The 22,577-nt window shown below is 39.7% G+C and overlaps 1 protein-coding gene across 1 annotated transcript in view; it reads left to right on the forward strand.

Annotated features, from left to right (window-relative positions):
- The window catches only part of KIAA1328, a 178,511-nt gene that overhangs the window by 143,945 nt on the left and 11,989 nt on the right, over window positions 1-22,577 (forward strand). Inside the window, exon 10 of the mRNA XM_082075412.1 lies at window positions 3,755-3,863. Coding sequence (XP_081931538.1) covers window positions 3,755-3,863 — 109 coding nt within the window. The remainder of the gene's footprint in view (window positions 1-3,754; window positions 3,864-22,577) is intronic.

Here is a 22,577-nt window from a genome sequence, read left to right on the forward strand (position 1 = left end):
CAGGGGCTGATTTTTCTGTGTAGTGTTTGTTTTTCAGTAGGTTTTCTAACGTAGCTTCTTAGGGATTCAGGATCTGGAACTTTGTCCCTTGAGGGAAGACTCTTCCCTACAATTGAATAGAGCAATTAGTTAATATTAGTGAAACACTTTGAAGATATGAAGTACTATATAAATGTTAAGTATTATGAGTATTAGTATTATTCAATTCATAAAGATTTCTTTCATGATCATCAGCCTAGATTTTCCCTTTGCTTACTTTCATCCCATTACTGCTTGAACCAGCCTCAACTGTGTTTCTTCATTCTAAGTGTTTACACTTTCAAAACATAGACTGCTGCACTTCCTTGCTTTCTTCATGTTTTAGTTGTCTGTTTCTCAAGCAGAATTATACTGCTGTTTGAATTTTCTCAAATGAGACTTTAATCTACTTTAAATCATTCTTATGCCAAGCTAAACAAATTGAAAATAGTATTCTTAACATTACCATTTAGAAGACATCTGTAATTGCTTTTGGGTACCTTGCCTTGTGAGCTTACATCTAGTTTGTTTTTTTTGCTATTCTTTGCTACTCTGGGTTCTCTCAATTGGTGTCAGGATTTAGATTATCACACCATATATGAGCTTTTTAAAAATTATTATTTCAAGGGTGAATGTGTCTATTCTTTTTCCATGTTTCTTGCTTCTCTAGATCATCTGCAAGGTCTCCAGTCTCATACTGCCTTCCAACACCTGCAAATCTAATTAATTTGCTGTCATTTGTATCACCCCGGTTCTCTATGACTTTTCATAAATAATTACCAGTCACTTCATAAATTCATTAACTAATTCCCTTTAGCCCTGAAATATATATCCTTCAGACTAAAGAATTTCAGTCTTTTTTTTCTCCCTGATAATTTCTTTTCATCAGCTTTATATAGGCAGGTATTATACATCAACATGGTCTTCATTATCTCCTACTTGCCAATATTCCTTTTCTCTATTTTTTCTCATAGTATATTTTAAAATTATTAGTAGCTTAGCCATATTAGCATCATTATTAGATCTTCTTTGTATATTCATAGAACCTGTTTGCTCCTGGGTGTTTCTTTTCCCCTCAATTGACTTGCATGCCTTTTTCAAGGTGTATTTTGAAACATTTTTTTATTTAGATGTGCATTTATTCAGGATTTCTTGCTACCCCTATTTTACGTCTGTGCAGCCTAACAGCATCAGTATATTCCTGCTTAGTTCCTTTTCTTGTTTTCCATTTCTAGCCCTGGTAATATTTTCACACTTGGGTCTTTGAATAGTCCCCTTGAGGCTGTATTGGCCACTTCCAAGTCCATATATTTTCTTTTTCAGAGAAATACATCTACTTTGCTATGAATGTAGTATGTTGACAGTGTGCTAGCCTTTTCTTCTATTAGGAATTGACTATGTTCTCCCATGCTCACCAGGTTTTTATTACTTTGGTATTAGTTTCTTAAAATCTGTCTGCCTCATTCCACTGTCAAGTGAAATGATTTTTAAATATCTCTTATTCAATCATAAAGCCAAAAGTCTAAGCAAGAGGCTTCCAGTCTTTATATGCATACCCACTATTTTCATCATGGATTGGCAGACTATCAAGTTACCAGGGACACATAATCAACATATATCCCCCTGATATTTATTTCTTCACTGATAATTAACTCTTTGTTAGGTGAGATTTTTTTCATGGCATGGTGCTGAAGCACAATGCATTCTAGCAGGACGATAAGAACCCATTGTTTTTTGTTAGCTTCCCTAGAATACATGTTAAAACGTGGTTTTACTATATTGTATATATTTGTATTCCCCTTAAATCAATGCAATATTTTAAATAATCTTAATCCCACGGATGTGTGTAAATTTTGCGCTGAATTGGGAATTACAACCTTGTTGTGTGGCTTCATGTTCTAGCCTGGATGGTAGATAATATTGCTGTACAGAGAGCTGAGAAATATTTACGCATGACAGAATTACTTGAAGAGCTGAACACTGATTTGACTTAAATTTTTGCTGAGACCTGTAGTTTTCCCTCTACTTACTGTTTAGTTAAGTGATGTTGTTTGGACAGAGCTAATTAGACTAGATTTAAAAAAGCCCAAACCCTCAGACTTTTGTGTAGTAGATCAGATTACTCCTAATTTGCCTATTCCACTTACCTCTGACTGCCTGTATGTAAGCTGTCTGACTAAATCCCATCTATAAAAACAAGTTCTCAGGAGAGTGGGTAAAAGGTGGAAGATGGGTGGAAAATTGGCTGGACCACCAGCCTAAAAGGGTTGTCATCAGTCCAGTTGATAGCCAGTTGCTAGTTGGCCAACAACAATCTGACAGGATGCACCTGACAGTTTGCAGGCAACACCAGCTGGGGAAGTGGTCAACATGCTGGAGAGTAGGGCCCGGTGTTCAAGGGACCGTAACAGGCTGGGAAAGTGGTTTGACAGAAACCTGTTGAGGTCCAATGAAGGAAGCACCAGTTCCTTCAGCTGTGTTAGACGTATCTAATACAAGACCAACTGGGTGCTGACGAACAGACGTGTAGATGAGGTTCTTAGGGACATGGGTTAGTGCCAGTATTGGATTTGATGATCTTGAGAGTTTCTTCCAGCCAAAATGATCTACAATTCTATGAACCTAGAATGCAGTTTTGCCAGGAAAGAACTGAGTGTCCTGCTGAACAGCAAATTGAAAGCATGTCAGCAATGTGCCTGTGATGGAGTAACGAAACCTCATACTGGGCCATAACAGCAAAATTGGGGTCATCATGTTGATGGAGTGACACTTCACTTCGATCAACCCTGGTGAGGCTGTATCTGTAGAGTCCTGTGTCCAGTTTGTGGCTTCACAGTGCAAGGAGAATATTGACAAACAGTAGGGAGACTAGAAGAGGTAACCAGGGCGGTCGGAGCGCTGGAGGAGATGCCCTCCTGGGACAAGCTGAGAAAGCTGGGTGTGTTCAGCCTTAAGAAGAGACGATTCAGCACAGATCTTCGTGCTTTCTTCAGCTGCCTAAGGAGAGGGTGTAGAGAAGAGCGAATGAAACTGTTCTTGGAAGTCATCAGCAACAGAGCAAGAGACAACGGGAAAAAATTACAATTCAGGAAACTCAGATTAGCTGTACAGAAAACGTTTTCACTGTGTGGATGGTCAAACACTGAAATCAGAGAAGTTTCCCAGAGAGGTTGGTTTTCTATCAGTGGAGGCATTAAAACCTAACTGGAAAAGTGCCTTAAACCTGTTCTTCTTGTCCCCACTTTGAACGGAGGATTGAACTACATGACCTCCAGGCTTCACCTTTCAACCTAGATTATTTTGTAATTCAGGGGTTACTGGGAGAGAGGAAGAAGGAATGGACTAATAGTTCTATTTTATTGAAAGAAAAATACAATTATAGTGATATTTACACTTGGGAAACTAAGATCTTGTAGCGTGTCATGAAAACTGTATCTGTGAAACAAGATGAATCCTCTAGACCACTATGAGAAGTGCAAGTCTGTCGAACTTTGAGTAGTAAGATGGACGCTGTAGAGTGTGACTTATTCTACAGATTTGATTCTACGTGATCCTGAAATGCATGCTGTGCACAGAACTGTCAGCTGATGAGTTCTTTGATTGCCATTTCACTGTACACATGGCACTCCAAAAATGTTGCCTTTTTCAGTCCCAGTGTTCTGTAATAATGCAGAATCACAAAACATCTGTCCAAAACTTATGGGCTTCTGATGTCTGGCTTGTCTTCATTCCACAGGGATGACTTCAGGACCTAGGAATTATGCAGCCACATCCCCTGTGCTGATAGGCAGCAGCAAAGAGCTTGCAACCACAGCCGCATCACCAATCCAGCATGACACTTTACGGTAAGCCGCTAGGTAATCTCTGGTTTAAGATTCTGCAAACACAACCGTCAAATTCTCTTAGGTGCAGGGAAGTGACTGAATTTCTATGATATTTCATGTTAGCATGAGCTGGAAAATATAAACCAAAAACTGCCATATCCTTTTGACATTTATAGTAAGCCTTAAATTGCTTGTTAGAATAAGAAAAGCAGTAATATGCCAAGTTCTAACATTTTAATTTTACTTAGATTTTGAACAGAAAGTTTTTATGTTCCAAGTCTTGACATATTAAATACATTTGTAAATAACTTGAATGGATGGTGTTAACCCCTGTTAGGTTTTAAATCCAGCGGAAGATTTTAATCCCCCTGTATTTGCCCTCCCCCTCCATATTTTATCAAATGGCATTTATTTTAAAATGTTTCGTACCAGAGTTATTTTATGTTTAATGACAAGCAACAAAATCACATTAAGTCAGCAATTCCTGATTATACTGTATATCTGCACTAAATGCACTGGAAAAGCAGCATTATCACTTCTGCTCCAATGGAGAAACAGAAAGCAGCATTGTTGTTACACTTAGAGTCTAAAAAAAAACTTGCCTTCTCTAGGCAGGATTACAATTCTCGTGGTAAGTGCCTCGAAAAACAGTATACAATCCTTGGGTTTCTTTATCATATCCCACATTTTTTCACAAAAAAAACCCTAAGAAAAATCTTTAGTTAAGCAACAAAGTAAATGCAGATTAGAGTATGAATTTGCTGTATTTTGCACCATTAGTTGGATGACAAGAATGTACAGCCGTTCATAAGAAGAGTTAAATGTTTCTTGTAGAATGAGAGAGTTTGAATCAGATTTAATCCTCTATTGGCCCAGTGGACGAGGAAAATGTATGCTTGATATCATCCCTGTATTTTTGGCAGCAGCTGGCATTTTATTTCTATCTTCTGAGAGAACTTGCGATATATAATAGGTGAAAAACCACTATCAATATTGACAAATTTGTACTTACTTGCTATGGAAACACTTTTTTTTTTTCCTTCTGAAGGAAGGAGATGATAATTCTGGGAGGATTTAAGAACTGAGATAGATTGGGCTCTGTTTCCCGCAAGTAACTGTTTAAACAAACAGAAACCACAAGATTGCCTAAGTATTTCTCTTAGAAGCAAGGGTTACTTTTACAAGCTAGTAATATCGGAGTGTAAAGATACTGCTTGATACTGTCTAATAGTGATAAGTTGAGATTCCATTCAAGCACTGAGGAGTAGATATAATTATTCACATCATACCACAACTGCTCAGAAAAAGGAATTTTATTCAGCAGGATTGATGGTCCATTCTTTCGCGCAGAGGGGAGTAAAATATTTGTTGAAATATGCTGTTAGAAATCATATCAGATAAAGTGATCAGTAAAAGGAATCTGATTAGCTGTCATCCTTAAAAGCTTATTTTACCAGTTGATGACAAATTGTGAAAAATCCTGTATTTCTGGGGTGCTCTCTCCCACGCTTCCTCGCTTTCTTTCTCGGCGCTGGTGCTGTAAGTATAATTGACCAGTTTAAGCAGCCATGTTGTGCTTTCCCTTACTCATGGCCTTCTCTAATTGAAAATGGTAAATGGACAAGTATTTCTGTGGAGACCTAAAGCTGATCCTATCCTTCATCAAAAAACCTGCTTGGGCAGCAGGTCAGTCTCAATTTATCACTGAATGGTTATAAGCTTAGACTGCAGGTTTAACTAACTAAATTAATCAATATTGAGAATTATTGCTGCTTTTGTGCCACTAAAGTTGGGGTTTGTCAGCATGTTTGTTATAATCTGTGATCTGGGGTGGGGGGGGGGGTGTTAACAGCTTAACCACAACAGTTGGCACAGACCTGAAACTTGCAGCACAAAGCCCTAGCCTAAGAGCAAATTTATTTATTCGGCAGTACGTGTAAACCTAATTACTTTTGACTATTTAAATTCATAGGACTAGATTCAACTCGTGTTTGTGCCAGCTTCAACTAGCACAAACCCTGGCACCTGGCAGTCGCAGCGATGGAAAGGCTGCCAAGGAGAAGGTGTTGGAAAGCGACAGAAGCTCCCTGCCAGTGCAAGGCATCGGGGTGCGGGCGCAGCTTTTGTGGGGGGCTGGCTGGATAAGCAGGCATGGCAGGTAGAGGATGCGTTGGCTCGATAGCCGGCCTTGGCAGGGCTCAGCTGGAGGCTTCAGCGTGCTACAGCTCTCTCCTGCTTGAGAAAGCATCTCTGCAGTCCTACTTCTTTCTCTTCCTTGGGATGAATCACATCTGGGACAAGAAACAGCATCCCTAGAAGGTAAAGGTATACAGTTTGAGAGCCTTAGGCCTGTGGAAGGGCCAGACTTGTAAGAATGAATGTGCACAAGGTGGTTTCAGCGATATCTCTGAAAGAAAAATAGCATTTCTTTATTTGGCATTCCAAGTTGGGCTAATATTGGATTTATCTGCCCATCGCGCTTCCATGCATACCTGTCGCTGCTTTTCATAATACAGCCAAGCATTGCATGTTTGCTTACCAGTGTTCTTAAGCCAAGTGTCTACACCTGCGTGAGCCCCTTGAAATTCTGTTCACAGCAGGTCTGGAAAGCTTTTCTACTTCATGTACTTATTTACCTAGACCAAAGTGATATATCGGAAAAAAGAAAAATATCACAGGCAGGGTTGGGGCTGGGCAAATTTGGAAGAGTTTGTTTCTTACCCCTAAAGCATAGTTCCTCTGACTGTCTTAAACATTACCTTTTTGGTGACCAGGGACATCTTTCTCATAACTGCAGTTTGCCTAGAAGGAAGACTCTGGGTTTCGGCTGTGAGCTGGAAGGAGGAGGCAGTAGCACTGGTGTGCTTCCATTTAGTAATGAAGGACTTTTAACATAAACTAGATGTCACTTCAAGTATAATTAGGCACTGATTTCAGCAAAATAAGTGTTGTGTTGCAAAGCAGAAGTAAAACTGCTCTAAATCAAAGTATTAAGCTATTCTTTTTTTAAAAAAAAAAAAAAAAGTTTTAAATTGTGCCTTGTGAAAGACTTTAATTTGATTACAGCCCTGGTGCAATTGTCAGGCTCTCCCCACGCAGAAACAGTTGTAGTGTTGAGTTTGGCACAGTAAGTCCTGTAACACTGCAGATAATCAAGCTCTTAAAAAGACACAGGCAAAGGTTGTTCTGCTCACCATGGAAACAGATAATTCTGCTGTAACATTTTTCATTTTGGGCACCTAAGAAGTGAATTTAAGAACAGTTAGGTAAATTAAGGGATTGAGTGATAGTATGGGATTTCAGCATTAAGCCTATGTTTTCTTGTTGCAGTTTTAAATCAGAGCTTTAATGCTAGCTGAATGCATTGTCTTGGAGTGAAGTTTCTTGTAGCCATTAAAATAAGTGATTTAGAAGTTCCTGCACTATGAATATTGTATCTGAGCTATGTTATTATCTGTTTGACTACAGTGGCCTGTTGGAGTTTTTATAAACAGATTGTATTGTATAAATCTGTGTTTAGGGACATTTTAAAAACAAAACTATTTACCCAATTGCCCAGCACATCTCAGGTGAATGTGTATTCAGGGACTTTTAAGCAAATTAATATCTGATGTAAAATATAATGTGCAGAGTTGTATACTTAATAATGCACACTGGAATAGTCTAGAGTAGATCTGTTATGCTGAGTGTTAGGAAATACGACAGTGATGAGATTTAAGCTTTTGCCTTATGCAGTAGTTGCCTTTCAGATCCGTGCACACTGGATGCTTAAATACGGTTCTGTTCTTAAGACAATACTATGAAGTTCCTTCTACTGCAGAGTCTTAAGGAAGCACTGCCAAAGAAATAGATTATTTTTCCCCTTTATGATCAGACACCATTCAAGGTTCAAAAGGAGAATGAGGAGGAGAAAGCTTTCATTCCAGATCTAACTTAAGTTCTAATTTAAGTGTGTTTGGAGTGGGGTGGTAAGTTAGGTGCTGAATGTGGTAGGAGACACAAGTTTTGCCTACTCCCAGAGAAGGCCAGCAGCACAAAAAAGTCCAATATAGTTCCATATGCAAGTGATAAAACCAGACGTTGGCAAATTAATCTCTCTTATTCACAGTGTAGGTTGTTAATTGTTCTCTCTGCTGGCTGTCGATATAATGTGAAATTTTCATTCCCCATTCAAGATGGAAAAAGTTGTGGCTGAAAATGTTAACATTTGCATTTTTATTTGTTGATTTATTTAAAGGACAGCCTCTCTTACAGCAATCCATCACTCAGTGACACCCCAAATATGAATAATGTATTGTAGACTTGCGGTTACAATGTGTAATAAGTGCCAGAGACAGTAGAAGAATGTTAACTATGTTGCAAATGTAATATTTATCGACTGGTAGTTTATTGCTTTCGAGGTTCAATAATACTGACCATAGGACATTAATATCACTTATCTTGATTTTAGTTGGGCACCTCTGTATGTAGAAATAACCCATCTATCTCATACTTACAAAATAAATGTGAATAAATGTGAATTTTACAGCACTTTGTAAGAAGTGCATTATAGGTTTCTTTGCTTAGCACTCACAATTCTCCTTTTCTGCCTTCTCATTTACTTATATCTGACATTGATCCCACTCCAATTGCCTGACCCAGATGGCGAGCACCTCGGCGCGTTTCTAGGCGCTTTATTTACGGGTTACATTATGATCTTGTGCCTCTGATGGTGTCTGGACCAAGTCTCTCTTCCTGTTAAAGACCAGTATGAAAGAGACCGTCAGATAGTTTTCTAGTGCTTCTGTCTGAAGAGACGATGGCTGAGAGGCTAAAACAGACTTCTCTTTTGGAAAGATATGCGTAGCAAATCTAAATCATCTCTCTCTTAGAGGATCGTGGCTATCAGAAATAGAAGCGTTTAATTAGGTCAACAGTTGTTACTGTAGACTTGGCATTTATTTTTAATCAATGAATAGAAATACATTTGAGCAATTTTGGAAGGTTAGGATTTAAAATTCAGTGTTTTTGAGAACCAACATTTTTTTGACACTCTGCTTAAGAAAAGAAGTTTGCAATAAGGCTACACTATGGTAGGAAATCAATCAGTAGTAATCATTCCCATCTTCAGTACTTGCTCCGGAATTTTGCTTCAGAAACTGATACAGACTGGGCAAACACTACCCCTTATCTACGCTGTTCGGTTACGACCACTAAAAGCTTTGAAGTCTCAAGGGTGAAATGCAGATGTGAACCCAGGACTGGGATCAAAACCAAATTTAACAGTGGGAGATTTCAAGCTTCTGTTGAAATCAGATTTCACTTGTGAAGCCTGGCTCTTGGGAAACTTGGAATTGGGTTCAGCCATGAAAATGATAAGCCTTGATTATATTTCGTGTTGTCGACATCAAGTAAATTTTGAAATGACATTCTGTATTTACATCTGAGGTTATCAAATTTAACTCATCAGCAGCTTCCTTTTCTTTACTGTGTATAACAGGAACACCTATTTGTGTCAAAGCAGCCTACCTAATAGCTGCTTTGCGATAACAGTTTTGGTGTGTCCGTTGCTGACAATGAAAATCATATTGGGAAATTCTGACTTGCAGAGCAAGAGGATTAATGTTAATTAGCAACTGTTGACTGTAATTGTCACCCTCATTAAAATGCAGAATTATGTATTTCTTAGTTATAAATAACCTTCCTAATTGTACTTGATGTATGCCAGTTTAATCAAAAAGTACACTTGCAAACAGGCAGATATTTGCATTAATCTAGCACTGGATCTTTGAGTCTTTTTTGATCATCTTTTATTCCAAAGTTGACTAGTTGGGGGAGGTCTATTACAGCTACATATCCTTTACACATTTTTTTATTCAGCTCTGTGGATCTGACAGGATTTTGTATTAAAATGAGGGGAAATGTCTTCTGGGAATGTTCGGTGCAACAGAAAACGTGTCAGTTTTGAAGTAGTTGGCAAGGTTTCCATCATTCAGTGGTATGACAATTTGAAAGTAATAATAAGCAAAGCAAAATAGCGTACAAATCATATTATGAAGCTGACTTAACTCTTTCAGTCTGCTTCTTACCATAATTTTCATTGTTATCTTAATTCCCTTTTTTTTTTTACCTTTTTTTCCTACGCGCTGCTTTTGCATGTTCTTAAATACCACATTAAATCTTAAGTGAGTGTTGGTTCATTGGATGTTGTTCCCTTTTGCAGTTGTAATCACAGCAATAATATTTCTTTGAAAAAATACTTTTAGCTTCCTTCTGGTTCTTGCTTTACCTCTTTGTCAAAAAAACCTGATTTGACTGTCCTTTCTTCTTCCAGTGATAGTCTTTGCATTGTAGCTTTTAAACATTTCCTTGGAATTACTATGATGGCAATTTCTATAGAACTTGACAAATTAAGACCAGTCTTGGTTCCTCTTGTCATGGTTCATTTAAGGGACTGTTTTGTGTGGTTCTGTTCCCAGCACTGTAGTCACTTCTCTGCTACTTCTCCTTCAGAGGAGTCTCCTCTTGGGTTTTTCTTTTTAGAGACGGGAGGAATTGAGTAACAGTATGTATAGAATAATTACATTTCACTCTAATAATCCATTGTCCCAAAATATAGCTCTGTCATCGTTCCACCACATTGCTTATGTGTTGCTTTTTCTCTCTCCTTCACCCGCCTGGACTTTTCAGGCTGTAAACTCTTCTGGGCAGGATCCTGGCACAGTGAATCTCCGTGCTTGGTTGGTCCATGTAATAACGATGATTAATTGTGATGCTAGTATAGTTAGGGTGGAATTCATCTTCCTTATCTTGAGACAACTGAGCTAGTTACCCTCAGCTCCTTTTAGAGTCGATGACTTATTTTAGGATCAGCTAAATCACCTTTTGGTGATACCTGTCATCCCATGGACTGTAAAATAAGCCCAGAGTAACGTGCACTGACACCTTATCCCTCTTACAGCTGAATATGTGGAGCTAAAAATAAGTTGTTTGTCATTTGTATTTTGTTTATGGATTGGAAGCAATTGCAGGGTTAACCTATGTGCTACATGGTCAGCGCCTTGGTTATTAACACAGTCTTAATGCTCGCATTATAAATCAAGGGGCTTATGTACAGAACGCCCTGGGGGAGGGATTGGGTTTGTATGATTGTGAACGTACAGCATCTTCTCAGTGGAATGTGAGCTTGTGGTGTGGCAACCTGTTTAATAAAACTGGTGATGGAAAGACGGGAGTTGGAGAATCCTTTTTAGAAGTGACGTGAAAGGGTAACGCCCTGTGACTCAGACACGAGTGACCAGGATCCTGCGGTATTTCTGAGGTCTGAGCAGGACCTTGCAACCCGTCAGTTCCCACCTCTGTGACTCAAGCGTAGTGTGTGTGGGGAGAGGGTCTCAGCAGACCGGCGCAGCTCTGTCTTATCCTTTGTATCCAACTGATGCATTGCCTACTTACAAAAGAAATTCTTGGCTTTCTGATACTTCAGGACGTTAACCAGCACTTTATACTATTTGATTTGCCCTATTTCCAGTTATATATGTACTTTTTATTTCCTTTCTGATATTCTGGTTCTCTGTCTCAATAAAGCCATCCAGCTTTTGTTTTTACTACCAGGAATAGCATGGAATCGTCAGTGAATGTCGTCTCGTTATTTGTCCTTTCTCCAGCCCACTTATGAATGCATTAAAGAGTTCAGGCCCTAACCAGTTTCTCTGAGGCTCAACTGATGACCTCCCTGGCCAGTTTGCAGCAGACCAATTTTAATGTTTTCTCTTTATTTCCTGTCTTTTAAACAGTTATCTATCCATTAATGGATTTTCCTTTTAGTTTATGGAAACTTTGGCAATAGATTTTCTGGAAAGCTTTTGGAACTCCAAGTAGACTATATAAACTGTATTTTCATTTTTTGGATGCATGATAATTCTACAAATCTAGTAGAGGTCCCCAGTAAATTATGACTTACTAAAAAGACTCTTCATCAATATGTCAAGTTTATTGAATTTTTTTTGTAATTTCTATCAGTCTGCTTGTTCTGAACATCAGACCTCTTCATTTGTAGAGTTTTGCGTCACTCTAGATCCCTTTTAAAAAAAAGAAAAAGATACATTTGCCAACTTTCAGTGCCCCAGAACTGAGGCAGTTTTAGGCAATTAGTTACGCGCTATAGTTAATAGTTCAGCTATTTCATACTTGAGCTCCCTCAGAAGTTTGAGAGAGTACCAGCTGATCCCAGCAATTTATTATTGTTCATTCTGTTGATTTGGTCTGTAATGTATTTATATGACACTTCAACTTGAGACAGGTCTTCCACCATGTCCTCTGTGGCCTCAGAAACTTCCTAAGTTCATGCATAGTGAATATGTCAGCTCATTGAGTTTTTCTGCTATGGCCTTATCAAACCTAGGTGCTCCTTTTTAACTTTATCTCCTCTTGGCTTTCATAAATACTCAGTCTTCCTATTTTTTATATACTTATGATGGGATTTGTTATTAGACCTTAAGCTTTTAGCAGGATGACCCTTAATCTTTGGCTGGGATCTCTTGTGTTAGTTTTGTTTTGTTTTGTTGATCTATCAGTTTGCCGTTTTCTTTATTTAAGCCTGACGTGACGTAACTGTCTCCTTTACTGTTCCACTTAGCTGGTCTGACTCTAATCTCTCGGAAGTCTTTCTCCATAGGTTGTGTCATTTTTGGAGCCTTGGTATAAATATTAGACAGGTGTGTGCCATTTGCAAACATTTTACCCTTTTTAACCACTCCTTTTAAACAAACCTTCTCATTTTTATATTGTTTCCAGTTCTGAAGTGAAGGACTTCTGTAGTAAATTTTGCTTCAAAGACACGTTGGTTCCAAGTACATAATGTATGTTGTTAATCTTTGTGGTCACTTCTGAGCTATGCTGCCAGATGTGAGAGAGATTTTGCGGAGCGAACAACCCAACAGACTAGGACTCGTCAGCCTGGAAAATAAATGCCTGAGTTTAGGATACTATCAAAAGCTCATAAAATCAAAGGGGACATGCAGAAAATGAATAGGGAACAATTCTTCATTGTCTTGGCTTACTGGCCATCGGGCAGAATTGTGAGGTGGCACATTCAGAGTGTACAACATTTAGAGACCAGAGATCCAGTTACCTGGTAGCCTGACTCCTCATCGTTATTGTGTTCTCAGACTCCAAGACTGTAGGTGTAGGTTTTTTTATAACTTATACAGTTTTTTTTAGATAAAGTAATCCATAATATATGGGTTATAATAATGATTTTTGAATAACTACATGTTCATCTCTTAATGTCTTTGTCGAGACATTTCTGATATGGAAATATCCAATATCTGGGTTTAAGTCTCAATTTCATAATGTTACATATCTGAAATTAATTCAATGGGATATAATAACCGAAGATTCAGGCCCTGATTTTTTTTGTGGGTAAGGTAATGAAATAACCAGGCTGTTTTCCACAGTGTTTCAGTGTAAAGAATATTGAATTGTTCAATACGTTTTTGTTTTGTGGGCTTTCCAGGATTACTTTTGGGAACCCTGAGTCATGTAACATACCTTCCAGTTTTCTGATACAGATTTGAAGGAAATAAAGAGTCAGTGGTTTAGTCCCTGCTCACAGATCTTTGTTCAAGCTGAGTGCACCAATTTGTATTGTAGATGTGAATTTTTCTCTTCTTAGACCACATTTCCTTTTCAAAAACACATGCTGTTGAACATGGTTAAGTTTGGCTCTGTGGTGGGCTGTGACTAGAACACTGAAGTTATCTCCTCAACATTAGGATAATCTTAAAAGAAAACAGTATCTTGAGCGTTTTTTTTGCCATTTATTTAGGTGTAGATACTGATTATATGTAGCATTTAAATTTCTCAGTGGAACATGCTTCTAGCTGCTGGGTCATTTGGGGTAAGGTGTGATAATTTTGATCCGTTCTGTGTTGTTTATGAGGTTGTACTTCATTTATGGCCCTAAGGGATGGAGGGAGGGAAGAGGTTAAATTATTTCATTTAGTCTGAATGTGCTGGGAGGGAAATAATTTGAAAACATGATGGAAAACTAAACCTCTTACTGAAAATAATATTGTGTCGTCGTTTTCTACCCCATACAAAGTTTACTCTGTTTGTTTCAATAGTGGTGCCTTAAGTGTTGTTTTTCTCCTTTGGCTCTTCCCACAGGTAAGTTTTAAAGGATTTTGGTCTGATACATAGAACTGGACAATATAGTAAAAATGAGCTCGTTGAAAATGTCCCTGCTCATTGCAGGGGGCTGGATGAGATGACCTTAAAGGTCCCTTCCCAAACCAAACCCGAACGAAATTAAAAAATGAAATGAAATGAAAAAACTACTTTTGAAGTTCTATTTTTTTTTCTGTAAAAAACAAACATAGACATCCCAGAGTACTAATATATAATTTATGTATTTAAATTCTTTTAAAGGAGATTCGCAAAGCCTCTAATGCCATTGTACTTTTAACTTTCATTTTTGCTTCATCTGCATTGAATCATCTTTTACAACTTAAAACAGGAATTGGGTTTATTGAAACATTTCAGTTCTGATTATTTTTTAATAAAGGTGAAGAAGTCTAACCTAATGAAATCACTGGAATGAAATGAGAAAAATTCAAAAAAATTAATAGGCTGAAGACTTGAAGATTTTATTAAGTCACATTTGGCTGTATATTCTCAGTGTGTACTGTCTTGGATCAGTAGGGTGAGAAACATGCCTCATAAGGAACAACCTTTGCACTGTGAGACTGACTTTTTCTGTTATGTTTCCAGAAGAGTTACTAGAAGCGAATTACCAATAGTTCTTGCGTGTGTAACTTCTGTGCCTCTAATCTCAGAACTGGGGTTTGATATGAGCAGTAATACTGGATTCAGAGTTTTTCCACCCCCGCCATAGCTCAGATCTATAAATATGTTTTGTAGAATGTGTGCACATCTGTCAGTCTATCTGTGAAACATCATAATGTACAGGCAGCTTTATGATTTATGAGTTTGCAGGCATTTTTCGTACTCTTAGAAATAAAATGCATCCCGCTGCGTGCAGATTATCTGATAATTCAGTGTTGCACCGTGTGGGTGTATTTGCAGTATAAAGGGTGCAGTTTGTACCTGGCTGTGCAAGCCTCGAGTCCGATGTGGCAGGTTCTTGTATTTGTGACTATTCCCCCGCATGTGGATCTGCCGGGAGTTTTTCGAGCCCCGTTTCTGTTCCGATGACCTTGTCCTTGCCTGTGTTGTTCCAGGGCTGCCTTCCCTTTTCCCTTTAACAGGTGAAGCAATTCCTAGAAGGACTTTAACAGCGCTCCAGCTGCTGCTCATCCCAGCTTCTGCTTGACTCTGTTAATTGCTCTGTGCATCCCCATTCTTACCCATATGCTTGGAATTTGGAAACTGCATATCTGCCTCTTTCGTAGGCAGCAAAACAACCTAGTAAGAGAGATGTCCTCTCCCTCCCCCTTCCTTGCCAAGTTCAAATCTCTTTCAATCTTCTTTTTCCTATCTCCTAATGGCATCTCAGCTCCTAGATTTCTAGGCGTGAAAGAAAAGTGTGCTTTCTTAACTCAGTCTGCAGTGACAGCTGGCTACTACTGTGATGAGCATCTTAAGGAACATCTAGATCACTTGAATGTATAGGCTTATTGTAATTATCCATACAATTTTCTCGCTTTCACTCCTTCTGTTATGAACTTTTTAGCAGCAGACCATTTCTACCAGTGCACAAACCGTAACATCACATGACATTGACTTTACTCAAACCAGAAGATTTTTGTGCCAAGGTTGTAACATTGTATCATTACTTCATTGTATCTGTGTGAAAATTTTAATTTCACGCCCTGCGGACTTCACTGTCTCTGTGCACTCTGCTTGTGTTGTTGCATAGAAGGGTAAGTCCCTGGGTCACATTCATTTTGTAGTCTGTTTTTTTATTTTTTTTTAATAAGAGTTCTGTTTCCTTTTAGAGGTCTTCCTGTAAAGTTAACTGGGGATTTCTGCCAGAAAAATATTTGCAAGCTTAAACTTAGGATACTAAAAATGTTTTTACTAAGCTTCTTAAAGTGTGAATATGACCTTATTCAAAAAGAAAAGGTGTGTGTGGGGTTGTGTGCTACACTATAATGTTTGCTAGTGATTTGATGAAGTATTTGTGGAAGCGAGAGAAAACCCTTAGGTTTCCCATACATCCAATCTGGTTTTAATGAGTTGTAAACCATCCTGGGCAGAAGCCCTTGGTTAAAGTTTGGATTCATTTATGGGGCTTCCTGGTTTGCTGGCACTTGTATTTTAAGTTTCCCTGGTTCCATCACGCTTGTACTGTGTGAGTAAGTCAGTCAGGTCCTTACTAGTCACTTCTTGCCCTTTTATCACGTGCTGTCCATGAAGTTTAATATGTTTATGAAGAGAAATACCCCACTACAAAGTCACAGAAGAGCTGAGCTTGAGAGCACTTCTGGACATCATCTACTCCGAGCTCCTGCTTTGAGCAGGGTCAGCTAGAGCAGGCTACTCAGGACCGCATCCATCAGGTTTTGAGTATCTCCAAGGACGAAGACTTCACAACCTCTCTGGGCAACCTGTGCCAGTGTTCAACTGCCTACATGGTAAGGAAGCTTTTTTCCCTTCCGTTTGAATGGGATTTCTCATATTTCAATTTGTGCCGATTACCTCTTGTTCTTTCAGTGGGCACATCCAAGAAGAGCCTGACTTTGTCTTCTTTCCTCCCCTAATCAAGTATCTGTACACATTGGTAAGGTTGCCATGAGCTGCCTTTACTTACAGTCCCACCTCTCTCAGACATTCCTCATATGTCAGATACTCCAGTTCCTTAGTCATCTTCATCTTCCTTCACTGGACTTGCTCTAGTGTGTCCGTATCTCTCTTGTACTGGAGAGTCCCACACTGGATGATGCAGCACTCCAGCTGTTTCCTACCGGGGCTGAGTTGAGAGGAAGAGCCACCTTCCTCGACCTACTGACAGTGATGGCCTTTGCTGGCTTATGTTCAATTTTTGTTTGTCAGGACAGCAAAGTGTCCATGTCCTCCTCTGCAAAGCTGCTTTTCCACTCTGTCAACCCTGGTGTGTACTGGTACCTGGGGTTTTTTCCCCCCTAAGTGCGGGATTTCACATCTCCTGTTGTTTGGTGTTGTGAAATTCTTGTTGGGACCATTTCTCCTGCCTGTTGAGGTCCCTCTCTGTACACTTTCTGTCCCCTCTCATCCTAGAATATATACAGAAGAATATGGGAATGACATATCATCAGTCCCTTGAGCCATTAAATGTCCTGCCTTATTTTGTAGCGTATCAACGACCTTATGTAGTTTCTGACAGAAACGTGGACTATCTGCAGGTGTATGGTTATCGAAAAGTAATTCTGCAGAGCCCGAGATCATCTTTGCTAGTTACTGCTGGGAATGAACAAACTAAAATTTCTCTTCCCTGCCCATCTGTTCAGCAATCGAAAGTAGGTAATTTATCTCAGTGGGACAGCTACCACCTGCATAAAGTTTTTGAAAGAGGTTGTTAGTGTGCGATGACTACAGCCGAGGGACAGCAGGCCTGAGCGCCTCGTACTCTGTTCTTTACCGCTGTTTTTTTCCCGTGGATAGCCTTCTCACTTGGTACTTGTGCAGTGTTCAGTGCCTGTGTCCCGGTGAAGCTCAGGATGACACAACCTGCTTTGCCACACAACGTGCTCCTGTGCCGTCTGCCTGCGTCTCCTGGCCAGCAGTTGCCCCTCTTTGACATGCTAAACCAGGCACCGCCAGCACGCCGCATTTCTCACAGCTACTGTTTTATCTCAGTGGCTTCCTCTGAATTATGTATCCTCATCTTTGATGTATGAAATCTCAGCTGATTTAAAGATTACCCCGGAGAGTTCAGCACACCTGGAGATGAATGGAGCGGCAGAAAGTCCCAACCCTTCCATACCGAAGGCCGAATGGAAAGTTTTACAGGAATTGGATACTGGAATATGGTTTTTATGGTAGCGTTGTTTGATCACGTATGGTCTGCACCCAAGCAATCAGTAGCTTGGGATGACACTTATTTGAGCTCAGTTGCAACATTTTCTCTCAGGCAAAATGGAGGCAAAATTCAAATAAAGAGCTGGTGAGTAGAGAGATGGTGGACGGTTCTCTTAAGGCTACGTACCAAGGGTTTCACTAGATAATGTATCCGAAACTATGTGTGCCTCTGTCTGGGAGGCGAGTAGAACAGAGCGAGTGAATGCAAATCTGGCTGAAAAGCAGTTGCTATCTGATGTGAGGCTTCTGAGTACATTTTGAAGGACAAAGAAGCAACTGAGCATAAACTACATATATAATGTCAGAAAGATACAGAATCACAAGGCATATAAAGCTTAAGCGCTCTAGCCTATGAAGCATACTTCAGTTTCTTCACTGGGCATTGTGGTCACTGCTCCCTGCAGAAATTAGACTTTAGATGAATTGCAAGGTCTTATTCACCTCTCTTACGCTACCATAACTGGCGTAAATGATGTCAGTTACTATGTCATTAGCATTAATGAAGTGATGCCAATTAGAAGCTAAGAGCAATAAGCAGAGCTCATGTTTGTGATGCACTCTGGGCTTTTTGCAAGGCACAGTATGTCCACTCTGTCTTTTAACTATCACTGTAGTTAAAATTTAAATTCCTCTGGATCTCTAGATATTTTCAGCCCCAGTAGCTCCCCAGCACACCATACTGTGAGACATCCTTTTCTCTCCCATCTCTCCTGCTACACACCCAGCTCATGAACAGAGAACAGCAAGGCATTGCTTTTTCTAATAAAAGTTGTTTTTAAGGTCACTTGTGCTCTTTCTCTTTTTCTCCCTGTTCCCTGCCAAGGGATTGCTAGCACAGGCACAGGGGCTATTGCCATGGCCTTGCTGTTCCAGGGATCAGGAGCGGGAAGGTGTTCGCGTTTACCCCTGGAGTGTAATTCTGACTGATGGGTTCTTATCAGGTTTGCCAAGTCCATCCATCCAATTGTCTATTTCTGTTTTGAAGACCAAGCAACCATAAAGTTGAAAACTGTGGTGTATTTTTGGAATCTGAATTTTCAGACAATGCGTTTATGAATTATTTATGGAGAATGTGTTTTCAGTAATGTGCGGCATAAAACGGAATGAATGCGTATCCATACTTGCCCTGAACTCTCCAAAGTGCATGCTAATAAACAGAATGATAACCTACCATCACTTTTGCCCTGTAAGATTTACAGTGCAAGCACTTTCTTGTGTGATTTAATTCAAGTCAGTTTGTCAACTTAAAGCTCTAGTGTTTTGTTTTAAAGTACAACTTGGTGAGTGATTTTCTATTACTTAAAGAAATCTAACTGCTTTTTCCCCCCTATTTCAACCAGAGTTAGTGTCTGTAAATTTTTCGAGTCATTTTGGCATAGAGCCATGACAAATTATGCTTTAATTCGCAATTAGAAGGAAGCGGCAACTGTGCAGAGCGGCAAACCTTTCATTTACAATGGCCGTTACACAAGATCGTAATTCTACAGAATGATTAAGATATTGAAGAATAATTAAGATATCTTTAGGTTTTTGGCCATTTGGAAGTCCTGGGCTTATTTAATTTTTTCAAACCTCCCTGAAACAGCTTTTTCCATAATGACAGTAATACAGGACTCTATATTATCACAACTTGGTGTTTACTGGTATCTGAATTGTCTAATGGTAACTTGTTTCCACTGATACAGCTGACAGGGCAGAGATAATTAAGAAACAGAAGAATCTGAGTGCTGGATTTTGCTATTAAACACTCCATGCCACAGCAGCAGAAATTAAGCTGACAAGCAGGAGAGGAAGGATCATACAGATCTACGGGAAAAGCTGGTGTTTAGGTGTAGCTATTGACTGCATGTAAAATATTTCACCAGGGTAGAAGGAAAGAAAAAGGTAAAATAAATAATTTCCAAGCATACACTGAGGCATCTCATTCCCATGGTGTAATATAAGAGAGCTTGCAGTACCTATTCACCCTGACAAAACAAATGGCAACAGGCAGGGAAGAAACCCAGAGCCAGTGGCAGAACTCCCATTGGCTTCCATAGGGTCACGATTCTACCCCAATATATACTTAAAACTACTGCAGTCCGATTTTGCTCCTCTGCTCGATGAGGTTTTAAATCTTGCACAGCTAGTAGCAGTTCTTGCCACAATGGTTAGAAAGTCAATGAAAGCTCACAGTTCAGTAACTAAATGACAAGGTACGAAACTTTAGAATCATAAAATGGTTATAAGTGCTTGACCTAAAACTATGCAGATCTCCCAGTGACTCCACAACTGAAGCGAAAAGTTGACTTATTATCAGGCAGGCTGGGAATTTGGACTGAGCTTGTGAAAAAAGACGGATTGCTAATCTGTGTAGATGAGGATGGACTTTGCAAGCTGTATGTGGTAGTTTTTTTCTCCCCTCATCCATGCCCCTTAAAATTGTTTTGGAATTATTTAGTACCCACGAAGTTCTAGGCAGCGCACAGGGTGTAAGGTAGTCCCAGCTTTGCCGCAAGTACAGTAGGAAAAATGGAGATGAAATGTGAAAAAGGAATAAAACTAAGGGGCAACACTGAGACTGTCAGAGAGGAGGTGCAGAGTTGCACTTTGATTTACATATGCAACCCATTGTCAGAGGCTTTAGTACATTATAAAAGCACAATTTTAAAGATGATTTGCTGAATTAGAGTTTGCTTTGAGGGGAAAGATGCTTGGGGACAAACTTGTAAGAGCAAAAAAATGAGAAGCTGTTAAGGCAGGAGGAGTAGGGGGATGAGGTATGGCAGAAAAGATGATGACAGCTTAGTTTTGGCCCAGAACAATAAAGGGTGAAGATCTTGCTGAAGATATGCTGTGATAACAGAGTGCTTAAAGGGAATAAAAGCTAAGCATGCTCAGAAGTGCAAAGTTATTATGTAATATCACAGCAGAATCAGGGCCTCAGGTGCTGTACATATACGGAGGTTCATTTTCTGATCTGAAGAGCTTTCAGACTTGATGAGACAGAAACGGGTGCGTGAAAGGGGAGAGAAGGACAATACAAACAGAGTGATTGCAGAGGTGGTTGTTAAACTCCACGGTAGTTCCGTGGTTCTGTAATTTCTTCCTTTTTGTACTAAAACTTCATTCTAAATTATTCTTCTGTCAATGGCAGATCTGATTTAAAAGGTTTCTTTACTTCCCAGCACTCGTGTCTTTGTTCACCCGCCCCCTTCCAGAATTATTACAACCTCAGTTATGCCAATTCAGCTGCCTGCAGCCATGCCTTACAAGAAACGATCTGCGGGTTTTTTTTGTTGTTATTTTTTTAGCTACTAAAAGCACACAGAGATAAAAACAATAAAGAAGCCCTTTCAGTTGCATTTGACAGGTTGGTAACGTGGCAGCAGGGGCTGAGTGAAAGTCCGATGAGGAAATAATAGAAAAGTCTGAGTTACCAGAAGCAAAGAGGTTGGGTAACTGAGCGCTGGGAGCATTGGGATGGGTGTGCGAAAAGGTGAGGAAAGCAGGTGTTGGTCTCTGACTACTGGTCAAGTGAAAATGTCCTGTTTGTGTAGCAAGGAGGAATAAAAGCAGCAGTAACTCTTATTTCGGTTATGACAAATGGTTGGACACTATTGTATGTGAAGCCAGGGTGAAAAATGGGGAAGAATAATCTCTTATCAGCCCTGCCTTAGGGCACAAGCTTTTTGAGATGCTGTTGCTGGATCGAGTGTCCAGTGCACTGGCTCTGCCTGCTGTGCAAAAGGCTGGGGGTAAACCAGCAGCGTTCAGCCCCTTTCAAGACCAAGTCCTCTTTGCTCTATACTGCGTTTCATCCCACCGGGGAGGGAGGGTTGTCCCGTAACACTGCCAAGCATGTCTCATTTTGGTTAGCAAAGGTGTGATGATGTTACTCAATTCGGCCGCTTCTCCCCAAATTCTCCTGTGCAAAGGCTGTAATCTCTGATTCTGTTTTCAACAAGATTTGGTGGTAGTTGTTAGCAACTCTACAAGAGGAGGCACTGTGTTGGTTGGCGCTGCAGACAGGCGTGTGTTGCAGCGCGGTGTGCCGATACGTACGCACGAGAGAGGGACCTGCGGAGCAAGGAAGCAGCAGCAAAATGACCCGAGTCCGCACAGACAGGTGTTGTGTGAGTGCTGGAGGGAGCTCATCTCCCCTCTGTTTCTGTGCAACCCGACCAGTGGAATATGGTGCTAATTTTGGGGTGATCACTTGCTATGAAGTTATTGTCAAAGAGCAGAGGGAGAGTGGCAAAATCTGTTGCTGTGCTAGAGGTATTGATTTATGAGAGAAGATTAAAATACATGTGGCTCAGATAAATGTTGACTGAGACTGGAGCAGAAGCGAGAAATGTAATATAGTTCCAATACTTAAGGAGCATTTGCACTAAAAAAGGAGATGGATTTCTCAGTACTGTGCCAGATCTTTAGCTATAACTAATAGTGTGAAGCTGTGAGGAAGAAAATCCTTTCTGTATATCTCTACCTGACTATCAGGAACATGTTTTTGTTTGCAACACATACATTTTCCTCCTACCAAACTTGGAAGCAAAAAATTCATGGAACGTTTGTGGTGCTTTTCATGCTGTTCTGATCTTCTGCATTATACCTTTCCTTCTGGACTTTGACTTGTCTATTTAGACCATGCGTTCTTTTGGAGAAAGGATCGCTTTTACAAGTGGTTGTAGAGCAGGTCCTCCGATCCTGATCAAGCCCTTTAGGCTATACCATAGTCTATAAATAAGTAAT

The sequence above is a fragment of the Streptopelia decaocto genome (genome assembly GCF_964273445.1).
Source record: "Streptopelia decaocto genome assembly, chromosome: Z".
Classification (NCBI taxonomy): Eukaryota; Metazoa; Chordata; class Aves; order Columbiformes; family Columbidae; genus Streptopelia; species Streptopelia decaocto.